The sequence below is a fragment of the Colletotrichum aenigma genome, assembly GCF_013390185.1.
Source record: "Colletotrichum aenigma strain Cg56 chromosome Unknown KSG_Cg56_contig03, whole genome shotgun sequence".
Lineage (NCBI taxonomy): Eukaryota > Fungi > Ascomycota > Sordariomycetes > Glomerellales > Glomerellaceae > Colletotrichum > Colletotrichum aenigma.
The window spans coordinates 3,454,961-3,471,233 of record NW_023500909.1 but is presented as its reverse complement, the minus strand read 5'-3'; the positions used below and the strand labels follow the sequence as shown (position 1 = coordinate 3,471,233).

Below are 16,273 nucleotides of genomic sequence, written 5' to 3'. Positions count from 1 at the left end.
GCGTGTCGGTTGAAGATGTTTAGGCAATAGTTCTCCAAATTCGCGGGTGGGAGAACTGTGGATCGAGCAGCCGCGGTACTGTGCGTGTCATGTCAAGTGGGAGCATGGACACTGTGACAGCCCCTGGGGAACATTGCCTCAGAGGTGCCATTAGGTACGTACTCACCCTAACCCTGCTGTCACGTCTTGGATGCGCCTGCGACTCTGTTTCCGCAATTAAAACCGAATGTGCCATGAGTGCGGCTGGATGCAAGAGAACATCATGGAACTCGTTTAGATGCCATGAGTATGGTGACTCTAATGCTCAATGGTTGGGGAGGCAATGGCTTGCAGCAGATGCACAGTACAGAGGAATAAAAGTATGAGACTCGACTCACGGCATTTTAACAAGACGCAGGGGTCAGGGTGACGGCAACTGCACAGTACGTGCGTGCTCCGCAACTTGACTTTTCAATGCCACTGAGGTAGATAGATACCAGGCAAAGTCTACCAAGTGCTAAATGCAAGTCAGTGCAATCTAAAGGCCGGCATCGCAACCTGAGAACCTCGGCGTTTTATAATAGACCTAATAACGGACACTTCAGGTGAGCAACATACTCATTCTTGCCATTGACCAGGTCGATCAATGCTGCTCTGCTGCTTGTTCCGTCGGCTTCTTCTGATGATCTTTGGTAGCCGAAATCGCGTGTGCCTCTTGCATCAACAATGACCTGACGGACTCTTCCTGACAAGCCCCTATAGCGATCAACGACTTCTACGCCGCAACAACAGCAACCATGGGCTCGCCATTCCCGAAGTCCTCGTCGGCTGCTGGGGAGGGCGAAATCGTTGCTCAGTTATTGCCAAACGGGCTCTCGGGCTTGCAGGCCATGTCATACCAGTATCCACTGAAACTCATCTCCCCCTCCCCAGCGGCCAACCAGAAATGTGTCCTGGTGTTCCTCTTGTCTTATGGCGGCGGACTCGTTGGAGGCGACAGCGTGAACCTGTCTATGCGTGTGCTCCCACATGCGAAGCTCGGTGTTGTCACCCAGGGTCACACCAAGATCTTCAAATCACCGTCTCCTGACGTCGTCACGCGCCAGAAGCTCGAGGTCAACATTGGCGAAGAGGCCGGTCTCTGCCTCCTGCCGGATCCTGTGCAGCCCTTTGACGGAAGCGTATACGAACAAACCCAAATCTTTACAGCAGCACCGACTGCCTCTCTGTGTCTGCTGGATTGGGTGACACAAGGCAGAACGGCGCGAGGCGAGGATTGGAGTTTCGTCAAATGGTCTGGGCGCAACGAGATTTGGTCCTCTTCAGAGACCCCAGGAAGCAAGAAGCGTCTGCTCGTGAGAGACACAGTCATTCTGGACAGGAACAGCCAGGGCATGGTCGGGAGATCATTGCGAGAATCGATGCATGGCAACGGGTTGTTTGGTACTCTCATCCTTCGCGGCCCGCAAATGCAATCTGTTGGCAACTTTTTCCTCGACGAGTTTTCAGCACTACCCCGCTTGGGCGCAAGAGATTTCAGGTCTGCAGAGGCGCGCGCGGAAGAGGAAAGCAATCTGAGCGAGGCTGAGTTGTGGCGACTGAAGCGCATAGAAATGGAAACGAAACAGAGCATCTTGTGGTCAGCGGCCAGAGTACGGGGTTGTGTCATTGTCAAGTTTGGAGCGAGCACTGTCGAGGCCGGCCGCTTGTGGATTGGAAGCATGTTATCCCGGGAAGGCAACATTACCAGAATCTTCGGAGAGCAAGCGTTGATGTGTGTGAAGTGAAGGTGTGTTTGTTCAAATATTTAAAACCATCCAGAAAACAATTCAAGATTAATTGTTTCGAGCTGATCGAGAATAGGTGACGTTGGTTGAATGTCCGTCCTCCCGAGCTTCACTACCCCTCCATACCTACACACCTTGGAACCTGGTAAGCCCACTGTTGTCTTCACTGCGACTGCGACCCGCGCGGGGTGGTTGACTCACCCCACCATGCGTGCAGCACCTCGACTGGAACTTCCCTGAAAAATTACGAGGCGCCCGACGTTTACTTACCTAGTCCCCCACCGCGCTAAGTAATCAACCATCTTTTTTTTTTTTCCTTTGCTGGAGACATACAGACTTCATTCATGACTTCGACGACCCTACCATAGGACTCGAGGCCGACAATTTCTCTTGTACCATACTAATTCATCCACTCATTGTTCTTCTGAGCCACAATCAGCACATAGAGCAGCCAATCACAATGCCCGAGGGTACTACCCCGGCTCGGGGCGCCAGCAGAGCCCGCGGACGAGGAGCCGCCAGAGGCAGAGGAGGCCGCCAAGCTTCTACACCCAGCGGCGACACTCCTGCGCCGCCTTCGAGACCTTCTTCGGCCCTTGAAACCGCTTCAGCAACCGTCACACCCTCCAGATCCGAGCCCGCAACGCGGCAACCCACACGAGGTACCTCGGCAGGCAGATTTCGACCCAGAGTCGTCCGCAGAGATGAGGCGTCGCGAGACGTCCTCGCTCGACAAGAGCAGGACAAAGATAATGCGAGGGCCAAGGCAGAGGCTCGCGCTCAAGCTCGTTCCCGCGGTCGCAGTCGGAGAGCTCGAGGAGATGCCATGGGCAGAGGCGGAATGATGGGCCGAACTGCCGTTGCAAGTGGCCCTTTCTCGCAAATACACTTTGAAGGTATGTTTGGATATGGAAAATTCATGGGTCAACGTACTGACTCGGTCGTAGGAGGCTCAAGATCCTCTGGCGGATGGGGAGGTGGCGGCGGCGGTGGTGGTTCTGGCGGTGGATTCTTCGGCGGAGGCGGCCGTGCTAAGAGCGAACGGGGTGCCTTTGGGGAGGCATCTGGTCATCGCGAAGCTAGAATCAATGCCGATAGACTCGCCGGACACCTGGTTGACCGAGAACCCGATTCCGATGACGAAGCGACGGCAGCCCTGGTGAACTCAAAGCCCGATAACATCTGGCCCATGGGCATCGCGCGAATCGACAAAAAGGAAGAAAAGAAGGTTATTGCGACAACAGCTGAGCTCGAGGCTGCTGAAGACGGCAAGGCGGAAGAAAGTCTCTGGGTCGAAGATGGCCCATGGTCTGGCCCTACGCCCCAGGTCGGCGAGGAGACGAAGGTCTGGCATGCAGCACCCAAAGGTGCGGTTCAGGTCAAGGCAGAGCCGGGAGCCGAGTCAGGTGCTATGGAGGTTGATCTCAGCATCGTCAAGTCAGCAGACACCGAGGCTGAGGAGAAGCCTACACCTGAACCGAAGGTCAAGAAGGCATTGGCTGATCCTGAGGTGGACATGATCGCACAGGACATGCAGCTCCTGCTGAGCGAGTTGGGCACCGTCTCGGACGAGAACTCAAAAGCACCTGAGAATGGCGCTGTGCAAGACAAGGATGGCCGACTCTACCTATTCCAATTCCCCCCTCTCCTTCCGCCACTGCACCCTTCTGCCGCTCCAAAGGTCAAGCCCGAGCCAGACGATGTTGTCATGCTCGATCAGCCGAACGGAGGACCGGTCGATCTCACCAAATCGGATGAAAACATCAAGCCAAAGACGGAAGAAGTCGGCAAGAATATTGATCTTACAGATGTTTCTCAGCTCGTCTCGCAAGCTGGCATGATGGGCAAAATCAAGGTCCGCAAATCAGGCAAAGTCGAGCTGGATTGGGGTGGCCGCACTTTGGAGCTCAGTCCTGCCGCAGGTATGAACTTCTTGACGACGGCGGTGATTGTGGAGGAGTCGGACGAGAAAACGAGGCAGGGAGTTGTTGGCGGTGATAGTATTGGCATGGGCAAGATCATGGGCAGATTCGTTCTCGCTCCGACCTGGGGCGATGAGGAAGAATGGGTTGTCGATCCGGAGGATCTTGTTATTCCCGAAGATTCGGGCTGAGGAACATCCAGATGAGGATTACACTGCACGCACCGTCATTGGATGCGGCTAGTTCCGCAAGACATACCTGGTGAAAAGGAAAAGCACGTTGCGTTGATCAGATGTACAGATGTACGGGGGCTACGGGGTGAAAGCGGATAGACACCCAAAAAGGACAGAAAGATACCCTACCCTACTTTAGTTCGGACTGTAGCTAATGGGACGAACACGAGGGACGGCGTCGTCCCGTCGGCCTTCCCCACAACCCGCGTATACTCCGTGACCCAAGCCACGACGACAGCGCTTACTGCGGCGTACGATTCATCCCTATTGTCGAAATGGTCTGTTTTCCTTCCTTTTACCACCACTTGCTCCTTGCGGTGGTGTTGGAAAGAGGAGACGAACCCAAAGAGAAGAAGATCAGTCTAAGCGCTGTGCGACCCTTAAGCCCCCAAGCTTTACGACCGCAACTGAATTCACGACAAGAAGTCGCGAATGCCCTCAACTGTCCGAGATGAGTAGAGAATCGGGGTCCGTTGCGTCGGGACCTCTGCATGTCGTCATCATTGGTGCCGGTCTGGCGGGTCTTGCGACAGCTCTCGCGACCAAGATTGCGAAGCCATCCCACCGAGTGACAATACTCGAGACGGTCAAAGAGCTTCAAGAAGTCGGGGTGCGCATTTTTCAAACCCCACGAGACACTCTGTTGCTTACACTTCCCAGGCTGGCTTACAACTGACGCCCAACGCGACCCGCTTGCTCGAAGCTTGGGGCCTTTACCCGGCTCTGGCACCTCTCGCGACCCTCCCTTCAACTCTTTCCGTCCACCGCTATGACGGCAGGCGCCTCCTTGCCCACGAACCCGAACTTCAACAAACAATCGAAGCTCGCTACGGCCATCCCTTCTGGGGCCTTCACCGCGTCGAGCTACAGCGCGCCCTCGTCGATCGCTGCGAGGCGCTCGGGGTCGAGATTCGTTTGGACTCCCGAGCAGTCTCTGTCGACTTCGACCGCGCTGAAGTCACGATAGAGGACGACTCAGAGTCCGGCCCTGGCATAATCGTGCCTGGCGATGTTATCGTCTGCGCAGATGGCATGTGGAGCACCACCCGGGCTCAGTTCCTCGGCCGTCCCAGCCCGCCCGCGCTGACCGGCGACCTGGCATTTCGTATTGCGATACCTATCGACTCGCTCAAAGGCCCCCACAAAGAGGAGCTCGAGGCGTTCATCAAGTCTGAGACGGTTAACTTCTGGATCGGTCCGCAGGGCCATGGGGTCTCGTATACCGTCAAGCAAGGCCGCATGCTCAACCTCGGTCTTTTGTCGCCGGACAACCTCCCCGAAGGGTCAACCAAGGTCGTGGGCGACGTTGAGGAGATGCGCTCGCTCTTTTCGAAATGGGATCCACTCCTGCGCAAGCTTCTGGACCAGGTCGAGAGTGTACACAAATGGAAGCTCTGCTGGATCGAGCCGCTGGAGGAATGGGCGAGTCCCGAAGGCAAATTCTTCATGGCTGGAGACTGCTGTCACCCGATGCTTCCTTACCTCGCACAAGGCGCGAACTCGTCCCTGGAAGATGGAGCTGTTCTGGGATATCTCCTTGGAAAAGTGAGCAGCCGAGAGACGAAGGCCGCGCAACTTCCTGCGGCGGCGGCGATGTATCAAAGCCTCCGCATGGGCCGTGGCCAGCGCATCGTCATGGAATCCTTCCGCCAGCGTGATGACTTTCATATGATGGATGGCCCAGAGCAAGAACATCGCGACGAGGTCATGGTGGCGTCGCTAGAGCCCGGAAAGGGACCCGAGCCTGGCTTCCCTTCGCGGTGGACCTGTCCTGAGATACAGAGGTTCTTGTATGCTTATGACGCATACGCGGAATCTGAGAAGGCGTACAAACAGGATCCATTCTGAGTTTTGAACCAGCCTGGTATTGCCTGCTATTCAGTTCACAGCGTCTGGTATCGTTGTTTGGCCAAATTGATCTTGGCCGGAGGTGGTCGCGTAGAAATCATGTAATACAAAATACATCTACACTCTATTTTTGAAGTCCCTGGCCTACTAATACCCAAGATTTTGTGCGATTCCTCCGCCTTTCGCGGCCGTAACCACTTTCTCCCAGATGAAGCGGGATGTCCCCTTTAGCCGTGAGTCCCGTATAAATGTAGCACAAGTTTGATAATGTCGACGTCGCCGTGGATTATTCTCTCCAATTCATTTTAATTACTCCTCCCAAGACCAACCCGGCCGCTATGCTGGCTCTGCGCGTCAAGGCCGTCGAGTTCCACTGAAGATGCGCTCGGAGAACCGCTCCCTCCTCTCCAGGTATTCCCAGACTTATTCGCTCCTTCTATAATGTACATCTCGCTCTTGACGACGTCCGCCCTTCTCCGGTCCGGCGGTGCCATGAAATCGGGTGTGAGCTGTCCTCCATCCACCTCTTTCGATACAGCCGCGAATGTGGGCTCCCGAGGCATCGAGCCGATCTCGCCGTCATGTTTTCCGAAGCCACCCATTTCCATGTTATCGATGTCGTCGAGATCATACCCAGGCGGGCGGCGCACCGACCTTGTTGTTCCCGATCTCATGGGCCCTGATCTCATGCCCCCGCTCATGTTGCTCATTCCCGGCGTTCGGTCGGTAGATGTGAATCCATTGAGTCGCCAGGCTCGGAGGAGAGGTCGGATGGTAACAAGACTCGATGCGACGATTGCGACGCCCGGTTCGACAAGAGTCCACACCATGGCGTCGGTTCCCATGACTATAAGCGAGGTCAGCATAATCCATGCGTGGGCGATTTATACTGGCTCCTCGGATCCATGTCCGAGGCTGGATGGACAGCCTACATAAAATGTCACTCAAGTCGCTCAGGTCAGCGAGGAACTTGAGTCTGATCAACGTGGCGATGCTAGCGCTGTTGACCTGTTAGCTCAGCGTCTATGTTACGGAGGCTCGGTCAACCTACAAGATACCCAGGCCAAGAATCACAATCACGGTAGCTTTGGCCTGCTTCGACATCTTGACATTCCAGATAAGAGGGATAGGAATCAGAGCCTGCAAAGTCAGCAATTGCTTTTGTACATATAAACGCCATTAAACCATGGACTGAACTCACGTAAAGCCAGTCGCTCAGGATAGTCATGACGCTGATTGAGTAGGCTGCTGCAACAACCGCGTTTGGCGACACGCACTGGGAGTTCAAGATTGTGTAGTCCCATTGCGCCTCTACCGGAGAGCATTGGAATATATTCCAGAAGAAGATAACCGTGCTCCAGACGGTAATAATCGCCAAACTGACGTAGATTATCCAGTTGTAAACCATGGAAGTCGACAGTCGCAACAGGAAGAACCCGATGCTCAGCTTGATGAAGAGCATGTTAAGGACATATGTTGCCGTGGCGAGAGCTTGGTACTGCACATAAATGTTAGACTGGATGCTTACTGAAGCGCCAAGAGTAGCATACCATTAAAGCCGATATCTCTTCCTTCTGCTGGAGTGCTACGTTGTGATGGCCCAGCCCATCACGCACGCCCACGAGAATGAAAGCGCAAGAAAGGGTAAAGATTGCCTTCGTCCATCTGGTTAGGGTAAATCACTGCACGCACTGGGGCAGGCGAGACTTACCTGGGCAACAAGCATGAGCCAGTCATCTGCTTGGAAACCCTTGGTCATGAAAGCACGAACATAGGCGCGGAGAACGACAGAGAACCAAGAGAGAATAAGGAATGTAACGGCGGTGGCTACAAGAGCACCACCATTGCTCTCTGACAAGTCTACCTCAGCCATAGGGCTGTGGCACTGCGATGCTCTAAGGAATGACAATGGGAGAAGAGCATGGCCAAACGAGAGGAAAGAGAAGGGAAACAGACTGGGGTGGTAAGATATGCGGCCCGATGGGATTTAAGCTGATCAACCACGATAGACGGTGCTGGACTGCCAGGGGTCGTCCTGGTTCGGGCTGAAAGGGTTCATGGGCTAGAATCCTAACTTGCTCAAGGCGGACGAGAGAGGGTCGCCGAGTCTGAGACCCCCGGAGATGGGCCCCGGTAGGACAGGGTCGACATGTGGAGAGCGACGGGGGTACAGACGTGCGCCAGTCCGGTCCGGCTGCATGGTGATGGTGGTGAAGGAGGGAAGAGAGTCAGTGGGACTTCAGAGACCTGGCCAGGCGGTAATTTTGGCTTCTTTGACTCGTAGTTTCTGTACTTTTTCTTGTGCATGTAGTGGTACGCAGAGGGTGTGAAGGCTTGTAGGCGATTGCAAGGCTCCCTACGTTGGAGCAGACGACTGATTTTGGTCGATGTGGGTAGAGGAAGTTCATGACCGGTAGCGATGACTACAGCTTGCGTTTCCGGCGTGATGGAAGACGAAGAAACGCGTTGTAATCGCTGACACTACTCATGCCGGGCCACAGTCTGCGGCTGTAATTTGCAACTGCGTCCGTCTCACGTACCTACACATAGTACGTGATGAGGGCTGCAGGAACGACGCACAGCGATGGAGACCCCGGGCCCAGGCATGATCGGGTAGACAGAAGTACCCTCCCGACGACTCAGAGAAACGAACTAGCCTTGTCTGCAGGTTGTCTCGTTGGTTCGAGCACCTCGCACCCTTTCTGGGATGTGCACATCGGTGCCAATGACTGAAGGAAGAGATTGTCATGGTCAACAATAACAGGCAACCCAGTGTGGGGTGGCGTGTTGCTGTGCCTCTTCTCTGCTGAGACATCTGCAGCAAACCTGTTCCAACAACAGGAAGGATAACAGTCGTTAGCCGAGATCTCATGCACTCTAGAGATAAAATCTTCATCAAGGCAACCCGGTGCTGCCCCGCGAGACATTGACGGACCAACGCCGCAAGCTACTGAGCTTGACCGATGTTGTTCATCTCTCACTTACCTCCAGTTGGCGTCGACCGGGCCTCATCCCCGTCACGATGGGCCTAGCAATCAAGCTAGAAGTCAAGGATCGATTCTGGACCGACGGCTCTGGGTCAAAACATGGAAAATGGCCCGCTAGACATGGCAGACGAATCTTTGGTCGGACCCAGCGATTTGGATCATCCCTGGACACCAGCCGTGCAATATAATGCGCGCTAGTGAACCGCACGAATTGCTGAAGTGTAGTAAAGGCACGCCGACGAGGGTAAACTGCACTAGAGGTTGGCGCGGCATCATGAGGGGGAGGACATCTGGCAAGCCAGTCGAGTTGCGTGAAGCAGTCGGCTACGACGACCCGAACGATGTAGTTGGCGGAAGCAAGAAGCAACGAAGCGGCAACATCTAGTTGGACAATTCAAGCTTGGGTAGCAAACCGGTCGGCGTTCGCATGCAATCCAACTCAACCATGGAGAGGGGGGGGGGGTTGGCTTCCTTGCCCTTCCCGCGTTGTAAGCTGGCCAGTGGAAGATCAAAAAGCAACTTGAACGTAACACAAGTTTGGTCGGGGGAGCATTGAAGATGGAGACAGCGGACGGGAGAGCTGCAATAAAGCCAAGAAACCGAGAAGGCAAAAGCAAAAAGACGCGCCTACCCCTGTCTGGGCTGTGTGTGTTGCGACTTGTTGGTGTCCATCCCGAGCTGGGCGGGGATGGACCCGGATCGTCAGAGGACCGAGGAACCATTGCATCTCATCCGTTCGACGGCTGATTCGTATTACCTCAAAGGCGACAGCACTTTTGCATGTGTCGATGAATCGCAGATGAGCCGGGCTGCCGGTAGATGAAGAGAACCGCGCTTTCGATTCGGGGTAATTCGAGAACGGAGACATTCTGGAGCCTGCTAGGTGATCCACCATCATGTCCTAGGGTCTGTGAAGGTTGTGCTGGTGCCAGCAAAAGGTCCTTGCTGCATCTTGACAAAACAACGCCGCTCCGCTCTCGGTTAATAGCGTGCTGGCAAGTATTGATTTTGATTGATGAGTCTTGGGGAAAGGAGATTTCGCTATTGCCCGTCAGCTACGAATGCTGGAGATGGGAGATTGCCAAAAGCTTGCCGTCAGTGACAGGTGGTCCGGCGGGGGTGGACGGTGGCCAGGACTCGGAGAAGGAGGGCATCTAATGCCCGGTTGCCCTCATTCTCCGTGATGGATCATGGGCGATGCTGTCTGGTATGTAGCCTGGGGTGAGAGTCGGGTCCCGCGTCCTCCGCCACCGTTAACGATGGACTTGTGCCTTGCAGGAAAGGTTGCGCGTACGAGTGAATTTGCACGCCCGAAGGATCGAATGTGGAACTCATCATCAACATTGCAGGGCGAGGGCTATCGCTGTGTTAAGTAGTGGTTCGCATCTGTCGATGGACAAAAACAACAACAGGACAACGGGGTCAAGGCACGGACTTGGCTCTAGAAGCGGAATGGAAGGAAGAAGACGATGACGAAGGTCGAATGATTCTTCAAACCAAGGCCCTACTTCATCTTCTGCACCGTCTGTGCCCAGCGCCGGTTATGTTGTCTTGCTTCTCGTCTGCGAGAGCGGCCGCAGGAGTGGTTCCTGTCGGCGTGCATTGCTCGCATGGGCAACATGCAGCCAAGGTACGAAGACCTAAGAGAGAGCTGCGTCTGTCTATGCTACGGATACTTGGTTTTCTCTGGAGCTCTCAGCACGCGAGCAAGTACCACGATACCTCAGTTGCGTCCAGACCGCGGCCAGCACCAACTACCCCGGCAGCTTGGGGTCAGAGGAGCCGATGGTGCCAGAGAGCCCGACGCGAGCCATCTGCGGCGGTGGACAGACAGAAGGAATAGGCAGGAGGAGTCGCTACCCATGAGCAATCGTGTCAGCCTCCAAGGGCCTCTGTCTCCGACAAAGAATGTGCATGTCGCCTGTTCAAGGTATGTGGGCTGGCGGCTGGCCCTGCGGATACCTATCCGATTCCCACATCTCGAAATCTCTCACGGCTCCTCACTGTGAAATCTGGAAGGTCTCGGCCGAGGCCTGTTCAACATTCGCTGGTCCGGTTCCACAGTGACTGAGCTGCGCGAAGCCCGAGAGTTTTGCTGTGGCCTCGGCAGAAGTAAGGGACTCGTTGAAGTTTGGTTCAGATCATCACCCGGATATTAAAACATCAAACTCTGCCCTCCACCATGTGCCTCCTTATGCCGGTCTCGCATCTTCCCCCCCTGAATAAAACTCGGGACGTTGGTGTATGGCATGCGCGAGCTTTGCCGTGCAAGTCGGGACGAAAAGCCGGCTCCGGTCTGCCGCTCTGCGTGTTAAGGCTTGTGGTAGAATCGATGGTGTCACCCGTGGACGACTGAACGAGGGTTGTCTGATGCTTGAATGTAACGCTGCACCAACGGCCAACATCCCCTAACCGAGCCCGGCATCCTTTCGCCATCAGGCCATCGCAAATCCAACAAACGGGACTGCTGTCCGTATGGCATGAGTGCTGACGTTCCAGGTCGGTAAAGGCGTTTTGCGGCTCTCTGCTACCCGTAGAGTAGCCAAAGCGACGTTGATGTGATGGCGTCGCCAGACTGTGCCACTTTGGGTGTAACCCAGCGGCTGGCCGCGACTTATTTACATAGTATGCGCTTGAGCCTCACGTTCTCTGCAGATTCAGATCCACGGCCAGTCCAGAGTCACGATTGATCTGCGTGGACGATTTGGCGAATCTTGTGGAGCGAGTGTACGAGGCGGCTTGTCGAGTGATGGGGTTGGGACGAAGCAAATACCGATTGGCGAGCGAGGAATACTGACAACTGACGTGATAAGATGCCCCTTTATCCGAGGACTGGCACAACGGGAGTCAACACACCCAGGTTGATATCTGGGTTTGAAAGGTCAAGGAAAGATGAACCAAAAGGCAAGGTAAGGTGCCCGCCCACCTAAGGTGCCTATAGCTAAGGTACCTAGGTACCTAGGTAGGTATAGGAACTGTGGGCAGATACCGTACCTTACGGAAACTTGGACGGGGAAGTGCTCCGTGCGCCGGCTGCCACTCCCCAGTTGGGATGACCTGAAACGGTTCCTTTCAGACGCCGATGCAGGGACGGGAGCACGGAGACTGGACGGCCAGAGCAAGACGGAACCCCACCCATACTTTCCATTCTTTGAGGTTCGCTATCGCTGAACTCCAATCAGCAACCACCGCCAAACTGTGAAGAAAGTCGCGCGCAACAAAACAACCGGTCGGACTGACGCCTGACGCAGCGTCTCACCATCCCGAAGCCTCGACGACCATTGCCAAGCATTCGTCCCGGAGAATTCCAGACTCTCGGAACCGTTCCCCCCTCAGGCCTGCTTTGTGGCCTGCGTTGCGGCTTATCGCTCTCTCGCTTTCCCTCTCCAGGTGCTCTACCTGGTTGCACCCAGCGTTGATCTCACAGAAACTGCGACAAGACGCCCGCCCATCGACAATAATTCGACCTCAACTGGAACTCATCATGCCGGTCTCGTTGAAGTATAGTGAGCATCATTATACTCCCGACAATGAGCTTCAGAAGCTAGGCGTCTGGGAGTACCCTGTTGCCACTGACGATGTGTCCAAATACTGGGTCATGTGAGTGCCACTCGTTCTTATCACGACAGCTTCGCTAGCTCACATATTCGACTAGTTGGATCCATGGTGGTGCTTGGCGAGACCCCCGGAAGACCTTCCAGGACTTCACACCTTCCATCCGAGAAATCGTCAAGGCCTCCTCTGTTCCCAAGAATGAGATCCGCGGCTTCATCAGCATTGACTACCGTCTCTCCCCGCACCCCCTCTTCCCGCAAGACCCCGCTGTCACTGCGCCGGCGGAGCTCCGCTGCGCTCAACATCCGGACCACCTCCGTGACATCTGGTCGGCCCTCGCCTTCCTCCAGCGCCGATACAACATTCAGGACCGCTACATTCTCATGGGCCATTCGGCCGGTGCTACACTCGCCCTCCAGCTCCCCATGGGATCTTCCTCCCTCGGCGCCGCTCCTCCACCTGACGTACAAATGCCAAGGGCCATTGTGGGAATTTCTGGCATCTATGAGCTGAATGCCTTCAATGGCCGTCACGACGAAAACTACACGCAGTTCATTGCTGGTGCTTTTGGCAACGATCAGTCAGCCTGGAACAGGGTTGTGCCCGCTACTTTCCCCGGAAGCTTCAAGGAAGCATTGCCCAAAAAGCCGTTGATCATGCTGGCATGGTCCCCCGATGACACGCTGGTCGACGAGCCCGAGATTGATGGAATGGCCTCCAAGCTGAGGAATGACGGTGTCGAGTGCACAGTCATTAAGAACCTTACCCACGATCATGACTTTGTCTGGGAAGATGGCAAGCAGATTGCGAGGTTGCTTTCCGAAGCGCTCGAGTTATTGAGAAAGAGCTAAGACTCGTGGCTCATGTCGCAATCAATCATGTTCATTCTACCTTACGCATATCCCACATGTGCTTGGGTTTCCCCCCGAGTCGCTCTATGACCCGCTTCTATCAAGATACCATTCCCCATGACCATCCATATGATTTGCAGTCCGCCTGCCTCTGTCTTTCAACTTGCATTACAACTTGGCACCCCAAGCTTTCCCCGCCTTGGCTACCCTCGCCGCTCCTACTGTCAGCGAGCCTGCGATGATCACCACTCCGCCCCAGATCTGAGCTCCGAGATACTGCCCTCCCGACCTGTCGATGATGGCACCGGCCGTTGGAGGTCCAGCTAAAGACGCGAAACCGGACAACGTCGCAATCATACCAAACCGCGTCCCCATCTTCTGCGGGTCAGCCGTCAGGCTTGCCAAAGCGCCTACGAAGACGCCCTGTGCTGCTCCGTTGGACAGGCCGAAGAAAACGCTGAAAATATACATGCCAGTCCTCGTCTTCACCCCTATCCAGACAAATTCCATGCAGCCCAGAATAAACGTCATCAGCATGAAGGTGTTGATTGGGCCGAGGTAGCGGTCGGCAACGTATCCAACTACTGGCCGACTAGGGATGCCCAAACCATTGGTGATCAGAAGCAAAGAGACAGACTCCGTCGTTGAGAAGCCCACGACTTTTCGGGCGTAAGTGTTGATCTACCGCAACGATTAACGCTTGACGCCTGGAATACGTGCCACACAGTTCATAAGACTCACATAAAAGAAGCCAAAGTAAAGCGCCATGAAATAGAGGAAGACACCCAGCGCGAACAATATATAGGGCGCTTCTCGAAACGCTCCCCACTCGACAAATGGGCCAGATCTTCGGGGCGGAAGTCTGGGACGCAGCAAAACGTTTGCTATGATGGAAACAGCGAGTGCGACGAAGGCAGAGCAGCGCACAGCCCATGGGAATCCGACCTGAGGGATAAGGTACTGTAGTGTAGAGGGAAAGATCAAGCTGCCGACGCCAGTGCCTGTGGCTGAGATGGCCAGCGCGAGAGATCGTCTCTCTTTGAAGTATGATCCGATGATGGCGACGCTTGGCATGAACAACACCCCCAAACCCATACCGGTACATATTCCCTGGGCGAGCATGATCTGCCAGTATGTGGTGCACAAACTCGTCATGAAGGTGCCAAAGACGACAACAGTGCAGCCCACGAGAACCGCTTGCCGTGCGTATCCCGCATCCGTCAGGCGGCCAGAGATTGTACAAATGGCAAACGTCAGGAAGATTTGAATCGAGCCAATCCACGATATTTGGGCTGACGGCAAGTGCAGCTTCTCGGTATAGTACAGTTGGTAGACGCCGAACGTTGCCGGATAGCCCCATGCCAGCGCGTTCAGCATGTTGCCAGCTAGGACCTGGGACCATGCTGTCCATCCTCCTTCCGGGTACACCAGGTCATGCTCGGCGGACCATTCTCGGACGTCGTCAGGCGCGCCCGCAGTTGTGGTTGTCGCTCCATTCTGGCACTTGTCCGAGTTGCTGGCCGGTCCGGGGCCGTCAACGGTGCTCCGGACGATGTCTGTCGTTTCGGTCATTGTTCAACGACAGCAAGCTGCTGATTACTTGGAGCTGCTGAAATGATTACACGTCTGATTCGAAAAGTTCATGGAGTCCATCGAAGGAATTTATCCCAATAATATGTGGCCCAGAAAGCGGTTTAACAATGTCCAAAAAAAGATCGGAAAAGTTATATAATCGTCATGGCCAAAGAGGCTGGAAGCGGTGGGAGTCTAGCTTTGTATTAGTAAAAACAGACGACCGAGATCGCCCCTCCCGACAACCGAAAGGTACCGGAGAGACTGAGAAACGGACGCGGTAGTAGGCCCCGGGCTTATTCCCGCTGCGGCGGTCGGAAGCGGACCCCACGAAAAAACGCTCGACATTTTTCCTCTTCTGCGACTGGGCGCACGTCTTGTACGCCTTGCGCCTTTGCGCCTTACATTAGCAGACAAGCTATGCGCCATCCGGCGCTCGGCAAGATAGCGGGTGGCCGACGGAAAGCGCCCGCCATTATCGTCGGCGTGAGGATCCCGGGGAGACTTTCCCAGGTCGTGAAATCACACCGGTGAATAAAAGGCCTGCTATTCCCCGGTAGTCTGTAGGCTGCCTTGGATGCCGGACTGGCGGGTTTATTTGCTCCCGTCCTCACCGTCAGTCCTGCGAGCTGCTCGACGGGCCTTATCAGTCGCTGAATCGTCTCCGCAGCTGTCGTGTAGGCCATTTGATGCTTACCGTCAAGCAACCACTCATATCTTAGAAAACCAACTGGTCTAGGCTAAGACTATCTGCATTGACACTCGGTGTAAATTGTCCATCAACTTTGCTGGGCAAGCTTGAATGCATCGTGAAGAACACCACTGAGATGCACAGGAAGTGCCCGACTCTTGTAGTGTCCGTAAAATAGTAGCTCCGATATTACAACAACAGAACAAAACCGACAACCGTTATTGCTTGCGTAAGCAGGTATCTAACCATCGTAGTTTTACTTCCATATCAGCACCACACACTCGGCGCAGGATTCCGACACTCACGGAAACCACCAGCGAGAGCGGAGGACAAACGGATTCCCGCCCCACAAAACATCCAACACCGTCGGCGCCGAATCGGATGCGAAGCGCATTCACATTCCCCATCGCACAGCAAGACAACTCTGACGCATCGCATCGCATCGCATCGCATCGCGGCACGGCGCAAGCGCACACGCGCATTATTATCACGTCGCATCAGAGACAACGCACACCACTTGTCCCTTCTCAGCCGATACGGGCCCGACGACAATAACAATAACAACGATGAGACTCGCTCCATGCATCTGGGCCAATTGCGCCTCTGCCAACCCCATGGCCTGCTCACCTCCGTCATCCCACGACTCCGCGCTCGCCGCGCCGCGCGACGAGCGCATCAGCTTATCGTGCCGTCCAACCCGGAGGAGCCGTCGCTGGCAATCTGTCTCAAACAAAATGCTCCTCTCGCAAAGCAAGCTTTCATGCACGCACTGTGAAATGATCCTCCAGGGATGAGCGAAACAGCTGCTCTCCCCCTTCCCTTCCCTTCCATTTCCCCCCGCTCGTTGG

The 16,273-nt window shown here is 55.0% G+C and overlaps 6 protein-coding genes across 6 annotated transcripts; 4 read left to right on the top strand and 2 right to left on the bottom strand.

The window, feature by feature from the left end:
* Window positions 1-776: 776 nt before the first annotated feature.
* CGCA056_v004896 (putative urease accessory protein ureD-like) lies at window positions 777-1,766 on the top strand (the record flags this gene model as incomplete). The annotated part of the gene is made up of 1 exon (XM_037320151.1): window positions 777-1,766. One exon carries the CDS (start codon window positions 777-779, stop codon window positions 1,764-1,766), a length of 990 nt encoding a protein of 329 aa, XP_037180785.1.
* A 460-nt stretch (window positions 1,767-2,226) lies between these two features.
* CGCA056_v004895 (uncharacterized protein) lies at window positions 2,227-3,879 on the top strand (the record flags this gene model as incomplete). The annotated part of the gene is made up of 2 exons (XM_037320150.1): window positions 2,227-2,662; window positions 2,714-3,879. The coding sequence occupies 2 exons, from the start codon at window positions 2,227-2,229 to the stop codon at window positions 3,877-3,879; spliced, it is 1,602 nt and encodes a 533-aa protein (XP_037180784.1).
* A 493-nt stretch (window positions 3,880-4,372) lies between these two features.
* On the top strand, window positions 4,373-5,769 carry OpS4-8 (FAD-dependent monooxygenase OpS4; the record flags this gene model as incomplete). Its single annotated transcript, XM_037320149.1, has 2 exons — window positions 4,373-4,531; window positions 4,582-5,769. The coding sequence occupies 2 exons, from the start codon at window positions 4,373-4,375 to the stop codon at window positions 5,767-5,769; spliced, it is 1,347 nt and encodes a 448-aa protein (XP_037180783.1).
* A 305-nt stretch (window positions 5,770-6,074) lies between these two features.
* CGCA056_v004893 (uncharacterized protein) lies at window positions 6,075-7,642 on the bottom strand (the record flags this gene model as incomplete). Its single annotated transcript, XM_037320148.1, has 6 exons — window positions 6,075-6,616; window positions 6,702-6,769; window positions 6,821-6,909; window positions 6,971-7,267; window positions 7,320-7,424; window positions 7,481-7,642. The coding sequence occupies 6 exons, from the start codon at window positions 7,640-7,642 to the stop codon at window positions 6,075-6,077; spliced, it is 1,263 nt and encodes a 420-aa protein (XP_037180790.1).
* Window positions 7,643-12,240: 4,598 nt separating this feature from the next.
* BNA7-0 (Kynurenine formamidase) lies at window positions 12,241-13,162 on the top strand (the record flags this gene model as incomplete). The annotated part of the gene is made up of 2 exons (XM_037320147.1): window positions 12,241-12,356; window positions 12,412-13,162. The coding sequence occupies 2 exons, from the start codon at window positions 12,241-12,243 to the stop codon at window positions 13,160-13,162; spliced, it is 867 nt and encodes a 288-aa protein (XP_037180789.1).
* A 168-nt stretch (window positions 13,163-13,330) lies between these two features.
* Window positions 13,331-14,734, bottom strand: apdF-10 (Aspyridones efflux protein apdF; the record flags this gene model as incomplete). The annotated part of the gene is made up of 2 exons (XM_037320146.1): window positions 13,331-13,843; window positions 13,904-14,734. The coding sequence occupies 2 exons, from the start codon at window positions 14,732-14,734 to the stop codon at window positions 13,331-13,333; spliced, it is 1,344 nt and encodes a 447-aa protein (XP_037180788.1).
* Window positions 14,735-16,273: the final 1,539 nt, after the last annotated feature.